General features: G+C 35.8%; 7 protein-coding genes across 11 annotated transcripts; all 7 read right to left on the minus strand.

Annotated features, from left to right (window-relative positions):
* Positions 1–2: 2 nt before the first annotated feature.
* On the minus strand, positions 3–3,385 carry LOC115634032 (CD63 antigen-like). The gene is made up of 5 exons (XM_030531573.1): positions 3,254–3,385; positions 785–976; positions 559–720; positions 304–501; positions 3–246 (listed from the first exon to the last, which is right to left on the minus strand). Exons 1-5 carry the CDS (start codon positions 3,311–3,313, stop codon positions 175–177), a joined length of 684 nt encoding a protein of 227 aa, XP_030387433.1. The 5' UTR covers positions 3,314–3,385; the 3' UTR covers positions 3–174.
* Positions 3,386–4,058: 673 nt separating this feature from the next.
* LOC115624770 (23 kDa integral membrane protein-like) lies at positions 4,059–5,134 on the minus strand. The gene is made up of 5 exons (XM_030519643.1): positions 5,075–5,134; positions 4,665–4,856; positions 4,440–4,601; positions 4,184–4,381; positions 4,059–4,112 (listed from the first exon to the last, which is right to left on the minus strand). Exons 1-5 carry the CDS (start codon positions 5,132–5,134, stop codon positions 4,059–4,061), a joined length of 666 nt encoding a protein of 221 aa, XP_030375503.1.
* Positions 5,135–6,406: 1,272 nt separating this feature from the next.
* Positions 6,407–8,385, minus strand: LOC115634099 (23 kDa integral membrane protein-like). The gene is made up of 4 exons (XM_030531656.1): positions 8,155–8,385; positions 7,084–7,275; positions 6,831–6,995; positions 6,407–6,765 (listed from the first exon to the last, which is right to left on the minus strand). Exons 1-4 carry the CDS (start codon positions 8,212–8,214, stop codon positions 6,493–6,495), a joined length of 690 nt encoding a protein of 229 aa, XP_030387516.1. The 5' UTR covers positions 8,215–8,385; the 3' UTR covers positions 6,407–6,492.
* Positions 8,386–10,282: 1,897 nt separating this feature from the next.
* On the minus strand, positions 10,283–11,417 carry LOC115632308 (23 kDa integral membrane protein-like). Its single transcript, XM_030529413.1, has 4 exons — positions 11,250–11,417; positions 10,960–11,151; positions 10,723–10,887; positions 10,283–10,664 (listed from the first exon to the last, which is right to left on the minus strand). Exons 1-4 carry the CDS (start codon positions 11,307–11,309, stop codon positions 10,410–10,412), a joined length of 672 nt encoding a protein of 223 aa, XP_030385273.1. The 5' UTR covers positions 11,310–11,417; the 3' UTR covers positions 10,283–10,409.
* A 1,722-nt stretch (positions 11,418–13,139) lies between these two features.
* Positions 13,140–19,306, minus strand: LOC115624369 (23 kDa integral membrane protein). The gene is made up of 6 exons (XM_030519037.1): positions 19,258–19,306; positions 17,604–17,689; positions 14,123–14,314; positions 13,895–14,056; positions 13,627–13,821; positions 13,140–13,562 (listed from the first exon to the last, which is right to left on the minus strand). The coding sequence occupies exons 2-6, from the start codon at positions 17,661–17,663 to the stop codon at positions 13,491–13,493; spliced, it is 681 nt and encodes a 226-aa protein (XP_030374897.1). The 5' UTR covers positions 17,664–17,689; positions 19,258–19,306; the 3' UTR covers positions 13,140–13,490.
* Positions 17,727–21,393, minus strand: LOC115624343. 4 transcript variants are annotated; one of them, XM_030519015.1, is made up of 2 exons: positions 21,375–21,393; positions 17,727–18,820 (listed from the first exon to the last, which is right to left on the minus strand). In XM_030519015.1, exon 2 carries the CDS (start codon positions 18,766–18,768, stop codon positions 18,049–18,051), a length of 720 nt encoding a protein of 239 aa, XP_030374875.1. In that variant the 5' UTR covers positions 18,769–18,820; positions 21,375–21,393; the 3' UTR covers positions 17,727–18,048. The 4 variants fall into 4 exon arrangements, with proteins under 4 accessions (XP_030374875.1, XP_030374883.1, XP_030374868.1 ...); XM_030519023.1 differs by lacking the exon at positions 21,375–21,393 and adding an exon at positions 19,258–19,273; XM_030519008.1 differs by lacking the exon at positions 21,375–21,393 and adding an exon at positions 18,971–19,207.
* Positions 21,394–24,005: 2,612 nt separating this feature from the next.
* On the minus strand, positions 24,006–26,117 carry LOC115631647 (trithorax group protein osa). 2 transcript variants are annotated; one of them, XM_030528462.1, is made up of 5 exons: positions 25,538–26,117; positions 25,372–25,471; positions 25,043–25,093; positions 24,425–24,924; positions 24,006–24,300 (listed from the first exon to the last, which is right to left on the minus strand). In XM_030528462.1, the coding sequence occupies exons 1-5, from the start codon at positions 26,003–26,005 to the stop codon at positions 24,127–24,129; spliced, it is 1,293 nt and encodes a 430-aa protein (XP_030384322.1). In that variant the 5' UTR covers positions 26,006–26,117; the 3' UTR covers positions 24,006–24,126. The 2 variants fall into 2 exon arrangements, with proteins under 2 accessions (XP_030384322.1, XP_030384330.1); XM_030528470.1 differs by lacking the exon at positions 25,043–25,093 and having other exon boundaries at positions 25,538–26,112.
* Positions 26,118–26,129: the final 12 nt, after the last annotated feature.

A 26,129-nucleotide genomic window follows, 5' to 3' on the forward strand; every position in this document is an offset into this window, starting at 1 on the left:
TGTTATAATTGTATGTATGTATGTAAGAATTACATTTTATAAATGAGAGCTTTAAAATACAATAACTAACATTTCAAGCAAATTAATTATTATTAAGCAGACCTGGAGAGTTAACAAACGTTGATAGCGTTTTTTTTCAAAATCCGGCTCATTATCTACGTTGTACAGGCAGCATTAAAAGTTAGAACGTCTTCCATTGTTTCGAATTTGATTAGCCAAGCAGCAGGCGAATATAAATGCAGTTAACTGGAAAATAATTTAAATTAGTGGTAAAGTTTTTTCTTTTAAACACTTCAAGAGTACCTCAATGGCAGCCACACCAAGCCCTGCATATTTAATAATACTGACGTTCTTATCCCAGAAACTTTCAACAGCGCTTTTACAACCAGGAGTTAATAGCACCTGACTCACATTGCAGCTGGATCCTGTACTATCGCAACAAGAAGCAGGCAGCGTCATAGAACCGTAGTCAGTGAACTTATAGTAGCCGCAGCACTTAAACTAAAAAGTAAAATAATAATTAGTTGTTTGAACTATAATGCTTAAACCATCACTTACACTTCTCTGCATTGCATCCAGAACAGGTTGATCCACTGCACGCTGCTCCCAAACCTTGTATACAACTTTATCGATAGAGTCAATTATTTGCGGGCGCTGTACCCAAACATAGACAATTACGGCGATTTGACACAAAAACAAGCCCAGCATAAAGATGGAGTACTGCAATAAAAATATAATTATTAAGTACAATTATCTTCTGAACTGTTACATTTACTGAACTTACCATCGATAGGCTGCAGTTGTTTTCGCGAATCGCACCGCAGCAGCCAAGGAAGGAAATGACAAATATCATGCAGCCCAGCACCAGCAAAACAATAGCGACACTATTTGTATTGAAAGCTTGTTCCACGTTCGAGAAATCACTCATCTTGGACACCATAATGGAGCCCAAGACAATGATTAAAATACCACATATCTGTAAATAATTTAAATTTATTAAGCGATTCAGTTTTGTAAATAACAATAATACAATAATAATAAATAGGTAAAAAATAAATAGTAGCTTCTTTAAATGGAATTTCTCCTCTTTCCTTATTAATTTCCGGATTTTTAAATAAACTGAACTGAGCTAAGGCCTAAGCTTTCTTTATCGATGGTGGAGCTTCCCATGACGACCAAGCTTGACGGTTGTTTCTATAACATATTACTCTCTTTCATAATTTAACTATTCACCGTTTGAACGCTCCAATAATTACTTATTCCTGCCTAATTTGTTCTACTGCTTAAATCTTCACATTCTCCTGGGCCCAGAAAATATGTCTAATTTCGTGCTCAACAATTTTTATAATTTTGGATGTAAGGCACTACTTTGGCCATTCTAAAGTGGTGTTAAGTAAAAGCTACTATATCTGTTCTCCTCTAATTATTTGAAAACCCAATGGCGTCCAGTTTTCAGATAGAGATATAAGTCTATTATTTCTCCTACTTAACATGTTAACGAAATATTTGACTCTCCAGTTTTATGTTTTATTTTTCTTTTTTTTTTTATTAATAGTCCAAAGAGCATTGCTCAAGTCTTATATCCCAACCCTTCCATGTTACTTCTTCTATGTATAAGGGTATTTTGTTGCCTTTAATTAATAAGTTAGCAGTTCTTTGTTAACTATAAATAAATAAATAAATATATTGTCATGTTGTTCGTACTTAGACACTCGTCATAATTTTGGTCGGCAGAATGATCTGAGCTGCATCCAATATTCGTTGTCTGTTTAACCACCACAATATAAGTTCACTTATGCATTTGAAAATGTATATACTACAGCCGAACATTTATCAGTATATTTCGATTAAAAATTACACCTAAACATTATATCTCTACTTGATCTCATTAGGCACTAGCACTAAACTTCTCCACACTTCTCTAATATGTCCCGTGTTGGAATACTGTGGGTGCGTTTGGTGTTCGTTGCATAAGCCCCTCAGGGTCGTATTGAGTCGGCTTAGGAACAATTTCCCCTTTTTGCTTTTCTTGGCTTAAATTGGGATGTCAACAAGCCTGATGAAACTTTGTGCAACTACTTATACATACAATATTATTAAAAGCTTGTATTATTATTTGTCTGTATTGACTTAAGAGTTGAACTCGCAAGACTCTATTCTTGTTTGCTTTTATGTTAGGATGAAAATATTTAAACAACATATACAGATTTAAATGATACTAATATATGTATAAATAATGCATTTCATTTATACAGTGAAAACTCTCTTGGTCAGCCGATTTTTGTCCGTTCAAGGGCATACTTAAATACTTCATTCACCGATCGAATGTTTTAGAAAAAGTGTCCGTCGAAGAGTGTCCGGATAAAAGAGATCTTCATTAAGGGAGTTTTCACTGTATTGAGCTCAGTTTGTGAACTAATTCTCTCCCTCTTGCCCACTAGAAATAATGTCAAATCCATAGCAATGCGATATTTGTCAGAAGAATCGCCCTTTTTGCAAGCGAAAATAATGAATCATTTATTTACTATATACTACATATACATATGTATGTATGTACACAGAAACGCAATCACCGAAAGGCAAATTAAGAGGCAGATAGATACTTGTACATACATATGTATGTGTGTAGAATTCTTTATGAGTAATCACTGTCGTGAAACCAAAAATCGAAATGACTTTAATGAGTAACTACTTTTGGAAAACACCCGCAAAACATTTTCTCTAATTAAATGGGAGTTCAATTCGTGGAAGCTATGCTGTATTTCCTTAGAGAGCTTTGCTTCAGACGTAAGTTATCTAGTATTGCAACATATGCTCATTAGCAACAATTACGCTCAATATTTGCGTTTGGCATTCAATATTATATTAGCTGCGATATATGATAGGTTTTTTTTTCACAAGATAAGATAAATTAAATTTTTCTTTCCAGTGCTTGCACACATACTGCATAGGCCGTGTTTTTCATTTTTTCATATGATTCTGTCGCCCCATTACCCAAAGGTATTGCGTTCTCTTTGAAGATAAGATATATAGTATATGTACATGTGAGTACTATACACTACTATGTAACTCATATCATCATTTATATATACATACATACATAGTAAGCTTTATATACGATATTTCTAGTCTTTACTGAATTCACCTTATTCGCGAGTACACACTCGAAAGTCAAGCTATATTCTATATTTACTCAGTGATAACCAGACTAGCTGAGTAATTAATACTCGTAGAATAAGTACAAAGCACTCACCACAAACAAAATATTAAATATAAAGAGCACATATTTTACAAGTACTCCGCCGCAGTCCATTTTTCCAATTTATTTTTATCCAAATCACCTAGGAAGCTTCCACGAAAGCGCGACGTTACTTCACCGAGTTCGACGATAAACTGAATTCTGATTAGAGGGCTCAAAAGCCACTAAATGCGAATTTTCTGAACGAATCGTTATCAGAGCACCAGATGAAGTCCACTATGAAAAATGTATTGCATGCTTTCCGGTGTTTGTTATGACAACAGGTTGCTTCTTGCTTCTTCCATTTACACAGAAACCTGAATTTTAAAGATTACTCAGGGGGCATAAAAATGAAGCTTCTGAAACAAACGAATGCGTCCCCATTAACTCCGGGAAGCCTCTTTTTTAAACTGGAGATAAACAAATATGCCGAGTCCGCGCTCAAGAGCCTTTTTTTTCTATCCACCCTCGTTTGGAGATTGTAGCCGCAGTGTATTTGGATATCGTTTGATTTCTAGTTGGTTTTATTATTATATTTTATAAATATCTAAATAAGTTTCCAAACGTTGCTGTCGTAGAATAGATTGCAAACACCTTCTGATTTGCGATTATAATAATACAGAATACATTTATTTGTACAAATCAGCTTTTAATTCAATTTCATAAGCTTTTTCTAGTTTATTTCCATTTCTGAACTGGATTTGTTTCCAACAGTAAAAAGTTAGCATCTTCTGCTCCTGCTTTGTTTTTTTCTCATGAAAATATACTTTTTTAACCGTATATTTCTAACCTGTCAATACATCTTTTTTCGGCCCCAACGTTAGTAATATCTGATTTGATTGGCCAAACAAAAGGCGAATATAAATGCGGTTAGCTGTGAAAAAATAAGTTTTCAAACAATCATTATTATTTTCCGAGAAACTTGAAATAGCTCAACCTGCATACCTCAACGACAGCCACACCAAGGCCCGCATATTTAATAACAGGAATATAAGTTTCCCAGAAATTGGACAAAGCGGTTTTACAGCCAGGAACGCCTATCACCTGATTCACATCGCATCTGGTGACTGACAAATTGCAACAAGACTTAGGCAGTAGAGAGGAATTGTAGTCCTTAAAGTCATTAAATCCACAGCATTCGAGCTAAAAAATGTAACATTCGAGTAAAGAAGTTATACGTTAAATAGAAATCTCCACTTACAGTTTTCTGGATTGCATATAAAAAACGTTTTTCCTCACGGCGATGCTCCCAAATTTGTTGCAAAACATTTGCAAAGTATGTTATTATATATGTCTGTTCTTTCCAAACGTAGACTATCACAGAAGCTTGACACAAGAACAAAGCCAGCATAAAGATGGAGTACTGGAGTGAATGACATGATTTAGAGATAGATTTGCATTTTGCTTCTTGTATTAATTTATTTACCGTGATGATGCTGCATTTATTTTCACGAATGGCACCCCAACATCCTAGGAAAGATATTAAGAAGATTATGCAGCCCACCACTACCAGGAAAATAAATACACCACGACCATCAAATGTTTGTGCCAAGTCCGAGAAGATGCTTATTTTCGATATAAGAGTGGATCCGAAAACAATAATTAAAATACCACATATCTAAAAATTAGTTAAAATAAAGTTATGAAAAACTAATAATAACATTATCGCATGGGTACCTTGTTTAAATTAACTAATACAATAAAAACATAGCAGAATTTTGGAAAAGATTTCCAAACTCAGTAGCTTTATTTTTTACTTATTGACTAAAATTGAGTTAATATTCTATAATGGTTCTAGATTAGGACTCTTGCTCCAAAAAGAAACACAATACTCACCAAACACAATGTGTTAAATATATAAAGAACGTATTTAACAAATACTGCGCCGCAATCCATTTTGGTTTTAAATATATATAGTACTTATATATATAAGAAGCGCTCTACTTTACTTCACCGGGTTAGTTTTGTAACTGTTCTTTATTGCAATATCAACGAAGGTTTTAGCTTCCAAAAATATTATGCGGGCTATTTGAAATGAATTGCACTGAAAACCAAATAGCATCCCATTCCACTTTTACATTGTTTTAACTAAGAAACGTAATTTCTTTTAATAAACATAATTGACCAGTTGAATCATTTGGTAATATATATAATTCTCTTTGTTTATGACAACTTTTTAACTTTGAGGAAGCAAAGAATCTAACAATTTTTTTTTTAGAATTATCTATGCATTTTCACCATGCTTTAAAAAATTTTAATTTTTATTAATTCTCTCAAAGTTTAATTAATACTTTTGAGTCATACCTCATAACTTAACTAAGAATCATTATTAAAAAAAAAATTGAACTCATAAAATAATGATTAATTTTTTAATTATATTTTTTTGATCATAAATAAAACTCAAGCTGTAACTTTACCTGGAATGGAAAAAAAATAATCATTATTGTGGAATTTTTATATCACTTATAATGATTCCATTTCCATGAATTTCACAGAAGATTTTGACTACTTTTTTAAGATATACCATAAGATATTACACCAAATGAAACGTTTGCCGAACTTAAAACAGAACTTTACATTTTCTTTTTGTTCGATCATCATCTTTGTTAATTCTTCTGCGATAACTCGGCTTCTATCTATTCAATTGTCATGAAATTTTGACGTGATGTTGATAGCACATTATGTTCCATTATTTCACCCATAAATTTAGTGAAATCAAAAGTAAATCTCAAACAGCAATCAGGCATACTCTAATCTAATTTGATTGTCGAAACCTTTTTTAGGCCAAAAAGACACTACAATAATTTATACTTAACGATAATAAGACTCAATTCAGAGTCAGCAGAGAAATAAAATCGAATCACTTCTGAAGAGTTTTAGAATAAACTATTGAGAGGTAAAAAATAGATCAGATTAACTATTATATTACGAAGTCATAGCTTCGAAATTAATCAGTGTATACTAAAACAGCTGCAGTGTTTAGTTCCTTAGGGGCTCATACATATGTACATATGTATGTACGTATGTATGTACGTATGTGTGTATATGAATGAGTAATCATTTCATGCTTAGGTGTAATTACGAATTAAACGTAATTATATCATACTATAATAAAAAAATAATAATTTTTATTTAACGTTTAGTCCTAAATAAACTAAAACAATACGCTTATTCCAATATTCCATGTTTGAATGATTTATTAACATTAACAACAAAATTGTCCATCATCATTATTTGCAAAGGCGCTTTACGATTTAGATGGAATGTCCTCCCGATCGTCGCATGCTCCTTGTGAGGCAAGACGCCACCACGAACACAAACAGCTCGAATATGCAGATTCCGATTCCTGCCCATCGCATGATGTCCGTGTTCGACTCCCAGAAGTTGACAAAATTTTGATTGCATCCCTCGCGGGTCATGTAAATGCTGGCCGGACAAGTTTTTGTACGGTCTGTGTAGCCGCAGCACGTTCCGGGAACTGTTCCGTAATAGTAATCCTCATAACCGCTGTTGCCGCAGCAATTGAACTATAGCAAGCATATTATTCAAATGTTAGTATTAAACAATTTATTAAATATCAGGCTGAACTTACAGCCAACTCGAAGGCCTCAATCGGGTAACCCTGAGCGCTGGTGTTCTCCGACCAGGCCGTATTCACCAGTTTACTCATATCTTGCAGGAACGCCGCGCGATTTACAAAGATCCAAATCGTAAGCGTCAATTGAAGTATAAACAGTATGAGCATGAAAATGGCATACTATACAAGTAGAAGAGAATGTGTGTTAAAATTTAGATTTCTACACATACAAGTTTAGTATGTATACTGTAAATGATATTCTACATACCGTGCCGGTTAGACAAGCACTCTGGCGCCAAGCACCGCAGCAACCGAAGAAGGATACTACAAATATTAAGACACCCAGAATGGTTATCATAATTGGAATTGTATTGGTGCTCATAAGCTGACTAAATCCATCGAATTGACTTATGTTGGAAAGCATAATGGAACCCAATACAATGAGCAGGATGCCAACAACCTATAGATAAGGGAAGAGTAAAACAAATAGATTCAGTTCTCAGTTCTCCTTCAAGTTTTTCAAAACATTATTTTAATATTTATTTTAAAGAGTAAAACAAATAGATTCAGTTCTCAGTTCTCCTTCAAGTTTTTCTAAACATTATTTTAATAATGCTTGGGCTTTTGAGGCTACATGCGCTAATCATGCATGATTCATTTTTATTTTAATTACGTTTAAGAAAACATGGATTTTGTTTTCAATTATAGCAATATTTTAATTTTGGTTAATGAGGTTGAGGGATCCGTAATTTAACAAACCTTTATCCAAAAGGTATTTATTTAAACATTATTGAAGCCTAATGGATATTGACAATGTTATTGTAATCAGTTTTTTTTTTTTTTTTTTTTTTTTTTTTTTTTTTTTTTTGAGTAGGGTACTCGACTGTAACATTCTCTCTAACTTTTATGTGGATACTGAAAACAAACTTGCGGCTTGGGGACAACATTTTTGGATATTTTGTTTTAATTAAGAATATTAAGCAATTTTGAGTTTTGCTTATTTTTATCAAAGCTGAAACGGGCTCAGTTCTGAATAACTTTTATCATTTCGATAGTTTTGTGAAAATCCAAACATTTCATTTAATTGAAAAAAAAAATCCAAATTGATTTGATCTTGAAAACTGAACCGCCTTTTTAAATATTTATATTTTACATCCAAAACTGTAGTCCACAGTAGTTTGTTTTTAGCACTTGAAGTTATCCATAAAGCTGCAAAATATTCCCGTAAATATTGAGATGCTGGGATACATAAACATATATATTCATAAATTATCCACATCCAGCATACATATGTATATGGTTTAATTTTTGATTTCTCGGCTCGGCTCATGCTACTCACCAAGAAGACAATATTGAGTAGATACATTATAAAATTAACAAATGATGCAAAGCAATTCATTTTGCGGCTGTTTTTTTATTACACACGGGACTATTGAATTTAAATATCAACTTTTTATTAATTTTTTTGGGCGACTTATTTCCTAGAATGGGAGCACTTCCAAAACTTGATATGATTATCACGCCTAATTAGCGAGCGCGTCGTTTACTTTCGTTCGATTAAACTGGGTCCGAGTGGTGTCAGTGCTTTTAAATGGACTGAAGGCTCCGTGATTTACCAGCAAATATCATATATGTACAATATCTTATCTATGGATAGCATTTAATAATATAAGCAAAACATATAGAAAATAACTTAATGCCTAGCAAAGGTAGATAACATACATAAGTATGCCCAACAGAAGGCACAGTTATATGTGTTCAAGTTAAACTATATATATAGATATAGATATATACATGGGTGAATGTACAATTCATACAAAGGCAAAAAATATTTGCGCTCCAAAGAGTGGTGCAAACGAACTGATATGATTCATTGATAGGGTAACACAATGAATCAACGCCATGCCAAAATGTCAATATATTTTTAACAATTTCATAATTGGCTTGGGTACAATTTATGCTATCTTTCCTTTTACTCTATTATATATATATATAAATATGTTTTGTTGGGTTGTCTGCAGGCGTTTTTGCACTTGAGATATGACGCCATGCCCGTTGTGGGCTTAGATGGAAATTCGATTGAACGAAAATAATGAAAATCTAAGTACAATATGATAAGATACTATTTGGCACGGGTAACCACACATGTATAGGTATGTTAGTAATTATATGTACTATATGCGATACGCCATAAATAACAGACAGCTTGTCAAAAAGCAAAAAATATCGGTGCGCCCTTTTTAAGCCAGCATGGCCTTCTATCCTACATATACATATAATAAGTATACTATATATTTGAATATGAGAAATGACAGCTACATACATTAACTATTCACTGAGTCGGCTGGGTTCGTAGTCAATCGATCAATAAATATGACTGGCGAATAAAGTGACATATTTGGTTCGCTCAGAGGTTCTCCACACAATGTGATTCATAGTTTGAGTTTCGTATTAGATTCCCCAACATCGAGAAATCCAAATTTTCCGGCAGCCCATAATTCGGATGTAGGTTCAAGGACGTGGTTTTAAGAGGTAGAGCAAGATAAAAGTATGGCACTAATATAAACCCGTTTATTTTCGAGTCGCAAACAGAACTCAATCTTAAATATCCTCTTCAAACTCCAAACTCTTCAAACTTCAACTCCTCTTCAATATTATAGTATTAATATTAGTGATAAACAATTTTAAATTCTTTATTGGTTCTTTCCGTATCGGCGAGATGCCCCTCTCTCCTTTAATATTGTAATATTAGTATTAGTAATAAACAATTTCAAATTATCCATTTGCTCTTTCCTGGCCTGAATTAAAAATACTTCTTCAAAACATTATTTTCGAATTTTTAAATTCAATTTCCAGCGTCAAATACAAATAAGTTTCCACAACTTGCTTTGCTTATTCACATCCGGAAAAAATGTTTTTTGTGCAACCATACTCTTCGCTCAACTTCCATTATTGTTTACGTAACTTAGCCATTACTATGCAACGTTAACTAACGATATATAGTAAGAATTATGGGTATAGTATATAAATTTTACGTTTTGTTAAAAAAACTACATCTGAGTAATTAATTCACATATGTTTTCATATTGTTCTAAAATTGTGCCACTCGTATTCAAGTTTGTAAACATTCAAATGAAAACGGAAAAACTGAAAAATATTGATATATATATTGGTGATATAGAGCCCCACCTTCTCTTTAATCTATTTACTATACATATGATTATGAATATAAAAACCTCTTGACGATGTCAGCAACTATGTGGAGAAAGGAAGACTGCGTGTCACAGAGATTGTGATATCAGAAAGTTTAACAATTTGTAATATCAATACTGTGTCGTATCAATTAATTGTATTTAGTCTGAACAACTAAGTTTAATCAAGCGTCGGCACTAATTGGACTGTCGTTCACAGCGATGTTTGTGTGTTTTAATCATAACTGCACGTTCCATGTTCAAAATCAAATCATAGGCGTTTTCATTAAACTAATTTTAATTTGATTTAATATGGCTGTGTGGGAGAAGAGCATTTCTACAAAAATGAAACTATTCGCTATTCGGGCTGGGACTGGGGCTCTGCCTGAGTCTGAGCCTGAGTTTAGCGCTTTCTCATCGCACTGGCCAAGCAGCAGGATACAATGAATATTCCCAGCTCGAAGAGAGCTATAAACAAACTGCTCCAGCTTATAATTTTTGTGTTGGAGCTCCAGAAATCCAGGAATTCCTGTTTGCATCCAGGGAGTTCGGCATATATGTCAACGGAACACGTTTTCGATCTGTCCGTATAGCCACAACAAGAAGCAGGCACTTCAGTAGTATAATCTAAGAAATTAGTTTTGCCACAACAGCCAAACTGTGAAATAAAACCAAATAGAAAGAGCAGCATACAAGTATAAGCGCGAGTAACTTACCGCCAACTGGAGAGCATCCATGGGATAACCATTGGTGCTATCGTTCTCATTCCAGACGGTATCGACAACATCGCCCATTTTGCCAATGAATTTGTCATTTTGCACAAATATCCAAATCGAGAGTGTGAGTTGCAATACAAATAGAATGAACATGCAAACAGCATACTGCAAAAAAAAAAAAGAAAACAGAACTTAATTATTTTACTTCGCAAGCAGCCAGCATTCGAAAACACTTACGATTGTCGTACAGCAGGAGTTTTCCCGAATGGTGCCGCAGCATCCGAAGAATGCCACCACAAATATAATCGAGCCAATTACGATTATAGAAACGGGTATGAACTGTGTGTCCACTGCCTGATCCAAGCTGCTGAAGCTTCCCATGCTGGACAGCATGATGGAGCCGACAATAATCAGCAGCAAGCCACCCGCCTGTTGTTAATTAATTATAAATAGTATTACATATTTGGAGTTTGTTAATCCACAAGTTCATTCGAAAAGGTCCTTCATTTCGCACAAAACTCACTCACCACAAAGATCACATTGAGAATGTACAATAAGTACTTAAACGTTGACGATAGGCAATTCATGTTGTATATAGTATTTAATTAATTTTCCTTTCCAGTATCTACAATATAGTTTCCGCTGAGAGCACTTTTCGTTTAATCCGTTCGTTTCGTTCGTTTTTTTCGAAGTGAATCGCCAATCTGATGGTTGGGCATTTAAATGAAATGGTCGGGCACGATTACTCGCCTATATACAAGTACAACCAGGTATATGCACATATTGTGGCTATTAAAACTTATCTCCAATGTACCCTCCACCAAGCAATAATAGGCAATAGTCGAGCTAAGCACATAGAGAGCTATGGAACTATGGTGCCTATGTACTAAGCGCTTATCAAGAGAACACTTTACAGACCTTATCAGATTCCAGTACCCATGAAAAGTTGTACGTAACTTTCAAGTTCATGAATTGCCGCTACTGCGCAAGCTATACGACAGATCTCTGACTCATATGTTGGAGACATATTTCTTTTATCTTACCAACAAGAAGCACCCAGGGGGGTTGTTGTTCGAATGATTCATCGTGTACCTGGTGTACCTGTTGCTATTTGACATTTAAATCAGTTTATGGTCGCCAATTGTTTTATAAATTATCAGTCAATCCGCTTTCAAGTAATCTTACAAACCGATCGAATACCAACCATACAAAATTTCTTTCCTATCTAAAGTGTGTCCGCATTTACACGAATGGTTTTTGTCACGAAAAATTGCGTTTGTTTGATTATGTTTTATTCTTTAAGGACGAGCAAGAGAAATACGTAGTCGGCTTAGGAGTTTTATCTAAATCTGAGCAGAAATCGTTAAATGCCAAGTCCAATTAATTAATTAAAGTCAGTTGTTAGCTTCGGAGCAGATAAAGATATTTACTTAGACAGTGCTAAAATAAAAAACCGTATAAACGCCGGCTTTCTTTGCAACAATGCTAAAACGATTACACTATACAACTAGGACTTTTTTCTTGTCCAAAAAAACTAGTTCTAAATTTTGAATATAATGTGGCGTAACCAGGCGTAATTAGTTTTCTGTTTCCTAGCACAAGCCATTTATCCCCTCGACACAATCCAACAACTTAAAAACTTAATTGTTTCAATGACGCCAATAAATACCTAATGAGAACCGAACATTTCTGAGAAACTTCAGAATAAAGTGTAGCATTATAACAAACTTATAAATACAAAATTGTTAACACAATTTTAATACGCAAGTAATTGGGGCATTTTTGCATCAAAAGTTAAAAACTTCAATTTAAAAATATTTCGTTTTTTAGCTTTAATAAAGATTTACATATACATGTAATAATAATAATCGTGTTCACTTTCAATTTTATGTAGTGTACAGTAATTATTAATTTCAAGCGGGTACGTCTAACAATCAGACAGAAAAGTAAATTGGACTTTCCTGGATACTATAAATAATACAAAAACTTGAACGTGTGGTAAGTCCCCAGCTTTATCAATTTGTGGTGCTGCTAATCAAAATAAAAGCTTAGGAAATCGCGAACGATTGAGTGTCGCTTAAAATACTAGTTTTTCTAACGAAATGCGATTGCAAAATTAAATAAATAAACTGACATGAAACACTGATAAGGATCAAGAATATGTGTAATTTTTAGCTCTGCTTAATATATCCATATATATCTCACTTTTTCTAACCAAAACGATTATTAGCTTCAGAGAAACGTTTGGTAGTACATCCGGCATTAAGTATGATTAAACGAATTCTCCCATAAAGATAAAGATAATGATAACGTGTTACTGTCGGTAGATTAGCGTAAACAAGTGGTTATGAAAGGCCATTGGAGACAAAAGTGGGTCATAATACGAGTATAGGAGTCGGTGAGAGAAAAACAGTTCGTATCTTACAAATGTTTATTTTAGTTAAACTATTATTTGCATGTATTTATAAATTATTGAAATGTACACATATATTTATTTTGTACAATAAACAATTAGCACAGTTCTCTAACATCAACGTAAAATATTGCAAATAAAAATTTGTCATGGCTTCTCGCAGTTATTGGTGTAAGTAGCAATTAAACAAATTTATGAATAATAATACAAATGTCAAAATATAAATGGCCATTTTAGCTTGTACATCGGTTAAATTCAATAAAAATAAAATTGGGCAACAGATTTCGTACTTTCGGTTTCAATTAAAATTAATAATGCGCGTTCTTAGATGAATACAATGGAGGGAAAGTGCTCTTTAATAGTCCGCACGACGTCGATAGTTTCGAATACTATTGGCCAGACAACAGGCAAAGACAAAGCCCACAAACTGAAATTTTATAAAAACGGATGAGTTTAGAGATATAATACGGGTAAATAATAATGTAACTCACCTCAATGGCCGCAATGACCAGACCAGTGTACTTGATGATGTCGCTGTTTCTATCCCAGAATTCCCTGAAGGCTTGCTTACAGCCGCGACGATAGACGGTCTCCACGCGGCAGTTGTTGGTGTCCTTGCAGCAAGAAGGCGGGAAGTAGCCTTGGAATTGATAGTCCGTGTATTGGTTGCGGCCGCAGCATTCCATCTAAACGGTTACAAATACAAAATATAACTTTAGTCCAATATCTCTGGGGTATATGTATAAAGGCAAGACTTACGCTAATCTGTATAGCATCCATGTAGTCGGCTTTGCGTGTTCTGCGATCCCACGCCTTCTCAACAACATCGTCCATAATCATTAGATATTTGTCCTTTTGTATCCACATGTAGGCGACCAAGGCCAATTGGCCGACCATCAACACAAACAGCAGTACCGAATACTAAAAAGCAATTTAACATTTGTAATTATTAATTGCTAACGTTGGGGTCTTAGGAAAGGAACTCACAGTCATAGACATGCAGTAGGACTCGCGGATTGCGCCACAGCAGCCAAACCAGGAGATCAGCAAAATCACAGTTCCCAATACGATCATTGTTATGGGCACCTGTTGGGTGCGCAACGCCTCCGAAAAGTCATCGATGCTGTGAATGTTGCTGAAGAGCAAGGCACCGAACACAATCAATAATATGCCGCATATCTATAAAAGTAGAAACCAAAATTTAAATTAAATATTGAACGCGCAAACACGAGAATTTAAAAACAAAAACAAAAAAAGGTGTATTGGGTTGCATTGACTTTCGTGTCATATTAACGAGCTTTTGTTTGATAGCAGTACAAAAGCTTCTGCTGTGCTAAAAGCTGAATGATACAATTTTGAAATATGTTTCTTATAGTTGCTGATAAGAAAGAACATTTAAAACGAATGACATTTCTTGCCAATTATATTCTAAAACAAAATGTATGTTCAAATAAAAGCGCTTTAAATGACAATAGCTCTTTAAATGAAAAGAAAAGGTAAATCGCTTGCCCTGTGTCAATACAAAATTTCTAATTTAAAAAAAACTACCCAAAGCCTGGTTCAAGGTAACAAAAATTGTCGTCTAATCATTATAAATTTGACAAAATAAAAATATTTTATAATAATTTTACGATTGGAGGAGAACATGAATATTGAAAATGGCATTAGATAATTAGATGATTAACGGCTAATGTAATAAATGCATTTAAAAAATCCTCCGCAGCTAATGAGACACAAAAATGATTTTAAAAACGGGTGCCCGGCATTTAGAGGCGAACATATTTCATGTGCGGAGAGCTCAGATTAGTCAAAATAAATTGTAAGGCAATAATTGAAAACGCTAATCATTTCAATTAATAAAATACATAACGCGCGAAAACAAACCAAAATTTCAGCAAGCTGAACAGGTATTTTTTCTTGTATTCTATTATTTACTTCTATTCTGTTCTATAATATATGTTATTAAATTTTATTAATAATATAAAAACGCTTCGCTATGGCTTACAAAAAAAACTGCATTCATGTATGTATATATTCCCCTTTTCCCATCAATATAATTTTTCCATAGAACGTATTTCTTACATTCTCCTATTTAATCAGCCTTAGTCACCATTAGTAATGCAACACCATCTGGTATGACAACAACACTCTGAATCAGCCGTTGAATTGCAATTAGTTCCAAACAGACCGACATTGCGATTTTGATTCAAATCGTCACGCAGATCATATACTATGTACCTATATAGTGCACCATTCATTCTTTGTTCCTATGTACACATATGTATGTACTTTCAATATTCAATGAAGGGTATAATGACTTCCGAATTCCTCATCCTAATATAATTTATAGGTAATTGTGAATACTAATCCAATTCCAATATTCCACATTTCCGTAGATAATGAATCATTTTATCAGTTCAGATAGCTATCGGTTATCTTATCAAAATCTACTTAGAGTGAAATAAATCCAATTAGACTAGGGGCTAAATTGATGGATAAATGCAATAAATATTAAATCGTTTGTGCTTTGATTTCGAATAAATACATCAGCAAACTAATTGCCATTCGACAGCTAAATATTTTACAGTATACAGTATGTTCCATTTGACTTTCTCTATGACATTAACTGTGTATGCGCCGAGACTACTTATAGTTGTATATACCCTCACAACAAAGTCAAGGACTGCGAACTATTGTATTCACTTAACTAATATTTTACTGGCTTTTCATTTGTCAATTTATTTTCAAATTCATTGATGCAAAACACTTCTTAACGCTTCTATATCGTAGTCTGATTGAATGTTGGCCAATCAAGATACTTTTTAAGGCACCTGTTTATAAAAGCAGTCAGGTCAACTATTCTAGTTTTGGTCATGGAGGATATACAAAAATAAATACATGCCTTTGGATGATGTTGAAAAACTTTATTGCAATGGAGACATGCCTTACATGTTTCATTAGAATTCGTTTTAAGGAATAAGAAAGTGACTTCATCTCTGTGTCTGTTTGAGTACAATTAAGTATTTAAGAATAAACTTAAATTTTATAAATTTTCGAAATCAATCAAATGTATGTTCAAGTTAAAACAATATATAAAAAACAATGAGTATTCAAATTTAATTAGCTACTATGCATGTTTTTTTTAGGGAAATGAAAGAAATTTCATTTGTTGATTTCAATTTAAAACCAATTACACACAGTTTTAAATTCCGTATCCATTTTAAAATGCGCACCCTGGTAATTAACTCAGCCCAAGTCTATAACGAGCCGCCAACGTTTGAACTCGCATATTAACCCATTTATGCGACGATTATTTCATTAATTTAAACAAAAGCCAAAAGTCGTGGGCCCAGCCACGGAATTCAGTCCATAAAGCATTGCGACACAGAGACGTAGACTATAAATATGTCAGCATTTTAGAAATGTCTATATAGACATACACACACACATAAGTCATACGAAACTAGTTCAAGTGTGCCGTCCGTCGCCGCCCAATCTAATTCGGTCTGGGGTCTGGCCCTCCGTGCTTAAATGCAATGATTGTTTGGGTGAAGTTTTGACTGACAATGCGAACTACCAGCGTCAAGTTCAAATATAATTAAATGGGCTATTTTTAGTGTGGGTGAGCCACGGCCCGCATGTAATTTCGTAATTTTACTCTGGGCGTATAAAGAATTATTTTATGTTTGCGTGACTGGACTGCGAATTTGTTCATATTTTTATAATGCTGTGCAATTTTATGCAGCGGTTTCAAACTTGTCGTATATTTTGTAAGTTTTCGAAAAGCCTTGCTGTTTACATATGTATGTATGTATTTAAAAAAAAACTGGTTTTCGAACCTCAAAACTCGAAGCTCGAACTCAAGGCTTAAGTACAGTTTTGTTGCCTGGCTCTCTGACCTAATGAATGAATTAGAAGTTGTTGAACAATTGAAATACAAATGCAACAACCAACAGACAATTCGCTTCTAGTTCGCCTTGAATTCTAAACAGATATTTGATGCAAAAATTTATGCATGAAATCAAGAAACTTATTTGTTTGTTGTTCAAAACAAGCCAGTTCTCAAATGATCTAACAACTTATAAAAAAAATAATACGTCATAATACTAAATACAAAGATGGCAAAATTGCTCAAACATTTTGTTTTGCTTTGCTGTATGACGCTTTTTAAACTGTGTTCCCAGTTGGCATTTCTGGTAACTGGTTTTTAGGCCTCAACTTTTTTGGCTGCTCGTGAATTCAAATGTGTGAGCAGGCCGAACACAATACAGAAAAATTTGGAATATGTGTAAACCAGTTTAAGGTACAGCAACATATAAAATTACAAAAATATACATACATATGCGTATAAAGAACTGACTAACGGAAGCTGGCGTATGATATCATTTGAAAGTGAAAAATGGGCTTGGTTCAAAGCATATTAATACAAAAATATAACACATACTATACTATATACGATTATACTCACCGAGCACAGTAAATTAAATATAAATAGTATATATTTGACCATAGAGATTCCGCAACTCATTTTGATGAGATTCCTTTAGAGATACACTGGAAAGTCGCGCATGAATGAGTCGACAAACAAGAATTAAAAACATTATAGCTTTTTATTCAATGCATATACAAGCCTACACACATACACACTGATGTCATCAGGCAAGCAGGTCGCAGGCATAGACAACTACCACATTTGTTGTTTACACAAATTTCAGGAGAATTAGCACAAAATCACGTACAATATTTGAGTGGTTGGTTTTGCGTAGCGCGACGCGGTCTTAGAATTAAGTTAACATAACATTACGTAAATCTACGTTCAACGTTTGTAAAGGCAATTGATGAGTGTCTGTCTGTATGTCTAACGAGCTTAAGAACTATAATTAGCACTCGCCACGATGTCTCCTAATGTCTCCTCAGCGCACCAGTTCCGGCAACAACTTCTGCTTGGGCAACAGCGAAGCCTTTAGTTCGTTAAGACGCTGCCAAATGAAAGGGTAGCGAGCCGCCCATGCCAGCCACGCCTCTTTCGTAGCCGTACTGCTCTCCACTTGGCGCAAGTGCTTGTAATATTTATCATTCCGTTTCAAGCTCGCAGCAACATCCTGCGCGTATTTGGCAAACCGCAACTTGAGCAATGTCTCCGACACATCCAACAATCGATTTCCTTTCGGTGGATGCACCAGACACAGCTGACACACCACATAGTCCTGTGTAGAGCTCTTGTTTAGCGGTATGAAGGTGGCCTCGCGTCCAATCAGACATTGTTGCAGCCACGAAAAGCCGTTTGCATTGACCCGCACACCTGGCAACTTGACCGGCAGCAAGCGTTTGCGGCTCGTGAAGATCGGTATGAGAGGGCGGTGCTTGATCATCAGCAACGTGTCCTGATCACGCTGCTGCACCCCCTGGATTTTACCAGTGTGCATCACACGCTCGTTGATAATCCGCTCTGGTATATGTGAGGGCTGCTTAAATTGTCGCACCAAATACGCCGGCTTCCTCTTTGCATAGGCAATCAGGAGCATCAAGGTTGAGGTGCCATAAATAGTTAATTCCGTGCCAATGGTGTCTCGCTCCATGTAATTACATAACCCTTGGTATTTGTCCAAAAGATAGCTTTTCGTTTGCTCCATGTCGTGATTTATGAGTTTGTTTTCGTTTGTCAAAAATTAAGTACACTGCCGCCTGTAATTGTGTTAGGGTGGGGAGGGAAGCACAATTATTAAGTAATTTTTTTATGACATCATTTACTTTATTTAACAGCGGCAACGTCAGTCTTTCTATATGTTGTTCAGTGTTTCCACTATATATACCACAATATGCATATATACATACATATATTTGCGATTTGCCTAATTAAAATAGCCTATTCTATTTTATGTATTTCTTCGCTTATCCTTAAGCAACGACTAAATATTTTCTGTTTTGCTACGCGACAGCCAACCAACAATTCTGATATATTTGCTTAACAACGCCTGAGTGCGAGCGAGATGGCCAGTGTGTAGGTGATCTTGTGCGCGTTGCACCGCACTTGACAATCGTTTCGAAGGCGTTTTGCAGCACTGGCTCACACACACATTTAAAACGTTCAAACCCACACACATGCACACACAAAAGCACACCTTTTCGTTATTTATATTTCGTTTTTTCTTCTGTTGACGCGTTATTTGCGCGCGCTAACGTATGAACCGTTGTCGTTGTAGTTACAGACTGAGATCGCTTGCAATGTTTATGGATGCTCGAACCGCAGCCAGGCGGTCGTTGTTGACGCTAGCAGCGTCGCAACAACCGCCTGTTGCTCCATTCGACCAATCAAGCATACATACATACATATGTATATATGTATGTATGTACACACAGGCACCTTGGTGCTTGGGCACTCAGCTCCCACAACAACATTTCGTACATTAATAGCAACATAGTATTGAAAAAAAATTATTTATTTTTATTTTTCGACGCGCTGACGGCTGCTTGGTTACGCTGGCTTTCCCGACCCCGACACATTTTGATGACGATGACACAAATGGTGAGGCAGTTTGTGTAACAAACAATAAGAGGCGTGGCAGATATCTATTTACTATACATATGTATATATTTTTGATCAGCATGACACGACAAATCGTAATTGAACGCAACGATTTTGAAGGTATTAAAGGTTATTTAATTTGTCGAAATCAAATCAATTGCTAGCCGTTTCGAAAATTTTTCGAACTATTAGGTTTAGTTAAGTTGCCATTTGCCTGAATAGAATCAAAATTATTTAGAAATTTTCTTAATATTACAAGAATATTAAACATTTTACGGCTATTTTTATGTAAGTGTTCACCTAATTAAATAAAATGTTATTGAGAGACTTTTTCAAAAAAGTGTTTAATACTTGGTTTCATGTAAAATCCAATAAGAGCGGATCGATATCAAACCAAGTGTTAATAGAAAGTTCAATATTTGTCTAATCACTATTAAAAACAAGATAGAACGTTACAGTCGAGCAAGCCCGACAGTAAAATTGCCTATACTCTCCACAAAAAAGAAAAATTAAAAAAAAAAAATATTAAAAAAAATTAAATTATTTAAAAAAAATTAAATTAATTTATTAAATTAATTAAGAAAATTTATTTAATGCATACATAGTAGACATGTTTATGTACAGTTTTATATTTACATCACGTTTCTATTTGTATTTATATGCGTGTATGTATGTTGAACCAAAGCAGCAACAACAACAACAGATGCGGGCAGAGCTGCAAGCAGAGCATGAGCAGCGATTTTATTTATGGATATAACTTTCTTCAGAATTGACCTATCATGATGAAATTCGGCATACGGACACATAAGCACTAACTGGACGTAACTACTAAAACTGATTTCAAAATTCCAAGAATTACGGAAGTTATAAAAAAAAACACGAATTGCGGGGGAGTGGGGGGGGGGGGGTTGTATCAGAATAAAAAAATAAACTTGACCTGCCTAGGGCTTAGGGGAATCTGGATACCAAGTTTGGTAATTCTAGCTCTTGTACCTTCTGAGATCCTTGCGCTCATACAGACGGACGGACGGACAGACGGACATGGCTAAATCGGCTCGGCTTGCCACCCTGATGAAGAATATATATACTTTGTGGGGTCTGCCACGCCTCCTTCTGTGTGTTACATACATTCGCACAAAACTAGTATAGCCTTTCACCCTTTGGGTACAGGCTATAAAAATGTTTGACAAATTAAAACAGTTGTTATTGGATCGGATTAAAAACGAAAGCGAAAATAATGGACAAACACCAACAAAATAAATAAACTGCAAATTTTGTACTTATAAAAAGTATTTCGGATTGAGAACAAGTCAATATGTTTTGTTTTAACTATGCACCACTCCTTTGACATGATAAATACATTTCGTAATATTTGTGATTTGCATTTCAAATAAAGTTTTAGAAATGTAATGGAAGCTCTGCCAACAGATATTATACATATGTATGTATATTAAGTTAATTTAAAGTGTATGTAAGGGATCGAGAATAATACAATATGTTATATTTTATCGAAGCACCATCCCCTATAACATGCTAAGCACGTTTTGTAATGCTTACCATTTCCATTTCAAATCAAGTTTTAGAAATGTAATGAAAGCTCTAGCAACAGATATTATACATATTAAGTTAATTTAAAGGGTATATACAAATTGGCGCGCGTAACTCGATTCGTGTACTGATATGTATATACATACGTATTTTAATTGTGGTTACCTGTAGTATTGTTGTTGCCTCTGCTATTGTTGTTTCTCTCTGTTTGTTTGTATATGCAAATGCGTTTTGTTACTTTGTTTTGCGGTTACCATTCGAAATCGCTTGCGGTTGCTGTGGCTTTGAACGTGAACCGAAATGCATGTACGTTGCCCTCCGGAGCGGCTCCAATGGAAGTTGTGTTTTTAAAAAACGTGTTTGGATCTTGGGGCTTTATTTTTACTTTTACTTAGACAGCTGGCCAGACCAAACTGGTTTGGATGAGTCTAAAGCGCTTAGTAACGCGCCCCAAACAACCCCCACCTTACTGCAGAAGATTCAATAACACATGGCCTACTAGGGTTTCAGCTCAACGGCTCTCTCTCTCTCTCTCCCTCTCTCAGCTTCGGTTCCGTTCTTAATTACATGAAAAACTTAAGTTCCAGAATCTAACTTTTGCTTTTTTGTGCTATTCATTTAGCTTTTCAAAGCTCATTGGCAATTTCATTTCATTTGTAACTCTTTCCTTGACACAAAAACAACAATAACAACAATGGCAACAACAAAACTGGTTTACGTGCTGTAACTTACGTAATCCGAATAGCACAAGCGGCTTCAGAATTAGTAGCACGTATGTACATACATACATACATAGATATGTATATACTAGGTGTGAACCGAGAACTTCCCCATTTTGAACGATATCCAAGTATTTGTCACTTGGTGTGGAAATGGAAATAGAGGCGTCAGAGCGCCAACGAAGCCGTCAACAACAACGTAAACGTCACTATCACTAATTAACAAGTGCGCTCTGTACAATTAACCTCGGGCCGTATGCAAATTTGCTTCCCCACAGACCAAAATTATTGACCGTATTGCGACACGGCTTATGAATCATTTGTTTACAAAAGATTCGTCAACTGTATTTTTTAAATTATACTCAGCATTGGCACCCTACGGACAATTACTGTTCTTGACTATAAGTTGATTTGATCAAGATTTGTACGAGTATACTCATGTAACTCTGACTAATACTGGAAAACAAAAGGTCACCCGACAATACCCTGCACTGAGCTGAGGCAAAATCTCCAGTATTATTATTATTATTACAGCCATTTATAAAACTTGCTTCATGTATTGGAGAACGCTAATCTATTGCTTATTATTATGGTATTACATAAGCTTACAGCATTATCGATCCTAAGCATCTGGCTTTCGAAATAAAATAAATAAATAAATACAATAAATAAATAAAACATAAATTTGTAAATCTCGGGGTAAGATTTAACATTATCAGACAACTTTGTAACAATCAAAACGAACCATTATAAATCTATTGAAATCGACGCTATAAAATTAATTTTCGCATTTACCAGTTAGCTTTACACATCGTACCATTCGAGGTAGCGACAGCTGTCCACATTATTAGACAAATGTTTTTCTATGAGAAGCTCTATTTTGATCTGTAGGTGGACTTTCTTTGCTCTTAGATTACATAGAAAGTTGAAAGTGTAGAAATATTTGAATTTCCCCAATTGTTTTGAAGTCATTCTTTAGAAATGATTGTAATTAATAAGTAAATCCCAATTCTTGAAAACCGTAAGGTTAGAGTTGTTCTATGAAAATGAACTTTATTTTACCAATCATTTCGATTCTACTAATTCTAATGACATTCTAAAATAACATAACTTGAACAAAACAAAGAATTATTTTGACACTGATCGGTTCTATGGTAGCTTTAAGGCTATATTTGGCCAACTTAACTTTCCATGTTTGGAGTCAATAGTTTTAGGAGCTCATACAGCCGGACAGGCCGACGTTTACAGCCGTCATGCTGAACATATAGAGCAAAGGACTTCCTTATTCCTGAGTTAACCCAAACTATAATACTTTCTGCATTCGATCACCATTTTATACTATGCGGTAAAACGAGAAGTTTTTACGAATAATTATACAAATATATGGAGAATTATTCATTTATAGTACATTTTTTCACGACTAGAAAACTGAAGAAGTGTCAATCGTTACTGGGCTATCTGCTATGTACGTGTGGTTTGTCTGACGCAGCTTGAGGGGCCGTATTATATTTCTTTATCGCCGCAAGCTTCCGTGGAGGTCGCGCTTCTCGGGTATTTCCAGGTAATTAAATATTTAATTACTGCACGACATTTGAGGTATGTATTTTGAAATGAAAATTATTTTAACGGGAATAAAGCTGTCAGTAGTTCACTAAAGCAGATCGGAAGTAAAGACAAAAGTCGACTTTTGCACTGTTAGTAGATTAGAGTATTTCCTTTAACGCGCAAAAGAGAAGAGTAATGGTTAGCGCAAAAGAGCGTTGACGTCAAGCATTGAAAATTCGTCCAGAATGTTAGCAATTTGTAGATTACCTCTAAGTGGCTTTATTAGCATTCCCTTCTCTATAATTCCGATCATTTGAATTCTTTTCTCATATTTCACGACAGCAGCTACGTAAACAAATTTACTGCGGGCTGGTCTAACAATTGTGCAAATACATACATACACACATCTACACCAAGTTGTACACAAATAAACACACAATTAAATGTTATTATCATGTTGTTGTAACGCAACGTTTTTAAATCTCATTTATCTTCAAATCACACATTGTTTCGATTGGAAAATAGGGACGCCATTGTTGTATTTTTTTTATTTGCAACTGCTTTTCGGCAGCATTGTCAAATTATCAGTTAAAATCGTAAAATGTCCAGTAGAATAATCGGAGCTTAGTAGAAGTATTTAGCTGCTAAATCTATTAATACAAGCGTCGCGTGAAGTGAATCTGCTGGCCAGGTGGTTGTGAGGGGCCGGAAGATGTCGGCTGACCCGGCAGAAGGGACAACTGCTGTCTGGCAAGTTGTTGCTCATGCGCAGAACCGCCACGACCTGGCGCATAGCCTTGTGTAATGCTGCCCGTTGTTTTGGGATTCTGCAATGGTACAGGATTAAAGATTAAAGAGTTAATTCTAAGTACATTTACGATAGTACATTACGATAGGCGCTTTACTCTGCTCTTAACACCATTAACTAATTAATTGGAACGCGCTTCTTACCGTCGCGGAATTGCTGCTTATCTGTAGTACATTGGGATGCAGTGATAGCTCGCCGAGTAGCGGCTTGTAGATGACACCACCTTCCGACAATAAGTGTGGCGGTGGCGGCACATGACCAGGCGGCGCCCCACCATCGTGTTTTCCCTCAATGTGATAGCGTTCCGGTAGCTTTTCCATTGTCACTTGCGGCTTGGACGTTTGCACGGAAAGACTGCTGGTGCCAGTGGCTTGTACCACAAGATCAGCCTGCGAAATGGGCGGTTGATCCAGATTGATGTGTAGCACCTGCATGGGCTGCCCCTTCGACTGCGCATCGGGTGGTTTGCTGACTGTGGCAGTGGGTCCATGCTGCAGTTCCATATGGTAGGCAGGACGCAACGGCAGGCTATAGTTGCTATATATTGACGACAGACGGGCATCCGCCTGATGCTGGGTCGTGGGCGGGGCTGCAGTGGTCTGATAGAAGAGCGTTCCCGTGCCCGGATACGGTGCCGTTGATTCTGCAAAGGTAAAGGGCAAAGCGAGTGGGCGCTTTAAGTGATGATGGCCTACACAAGAGTTGCGTGTGTGTGTGTGTTTTTGAGAGGTGTTTTAGTATGGAATTCGACTGATTCTTACTGTTCCAAGACATTCTAGCATAGTCCGCGGCACGACGGTAGTCATCGTGTCCTGCGAATCGAGTGTAAACAAATAACGAAACAAAAATAAGTTGTGTGCCTGCTTGTACGTTTATACGAAGCGCCAAATTCGTGGAATATACTACATCGAAAAGTTTTTCAAAAATTGTATTGTGATTGATTCGAGCCACAATTTTTAATCTTCGTATAAACGCATGGAGTGTGTGCGTATGAGTTAGTAATTAGTGAGTCGCTCTTGTTTGGTTTAATAAAATTGGTTAGAGTTGACATGCTAAAAAAAAAAAATAGTGTATTGGCAGCTGGCCTTACTCTGTGGGGCATAGCTGGCAGCGTTTTTATAATACGCTTGATGCTGATTGGGGGGCGAAGGACTACGACCGCGCTTTGTCGAATGCGATGCAGGGGGTGCCTTGAATTGGAAAGAATATATAATTGAATATACAATTGTTGCAACTTCGATCTGTTGGTGGCCTACCTTCTGCAGCATGGGCACTGAGTGTTGCTGCAGGCGAACTGGTGGCATATATACTTGGGCCGCCACACTAACCGCTGTGGCTTGTTGCATGGCCTGCTGAATCGCAAACAGTTCACTATCTTTCATCTGCTTCTTGCGAGTCTCGTCATCGTTGAGTACTTTCTTTAGCTGTACCACTAGCTGGTGCTTTTGGCTTTGCAAATCGGCAAGCTGTTCATCTAGTCTCGTGATTTGTCCACGTGTATCTTCCAATGTCAAGGTGTTCTCACGCTCCCGTGCCTCGCGTTCCCGTTGCAGGCGTAGCTGCTCGCATTGCGCTTCATATTCGGCCTCATACTCCTGTCTGCGATGACGTTCATCGATGATGAAGCCTCGGAGCGCCCCTCGCAGCTTTTCTGCACGTTCCGCTTTCGCTGCCTGCACAGCCGCATTGTTTGCATTATTGTTGACCGCAGACGCAGGCGGCATCTTCGTGCTCTGCTCCTTTTTACTTATTTTGCCAATTTTATTAGCTTTTATGTGAACCCCACGCTGCGCACAAATTACGATAAATCAAAATAAAAAGCGGCCCTAAACGCCAGCGCAATTTAAT

Source organism: Scaptodrosophila lebanonensis, unplaced genomic scaffold (assembly GCF_003285725.1).
Source record: "Scaptodrosophila lebanonensis strain 11010-0011.00,11010-0021.00 unplaced genomic scaffold, SlebRS2 tig00000001-arrow-pilon, whole genome shotgun sequence".
Taxonomy (NCBI): Eukaryota; Metazoa; Arthropoda; class Insecta; order Diptera; family Drosophilidae; genus Scaptodrosophila; species Scaptodrosophila lebanonensis.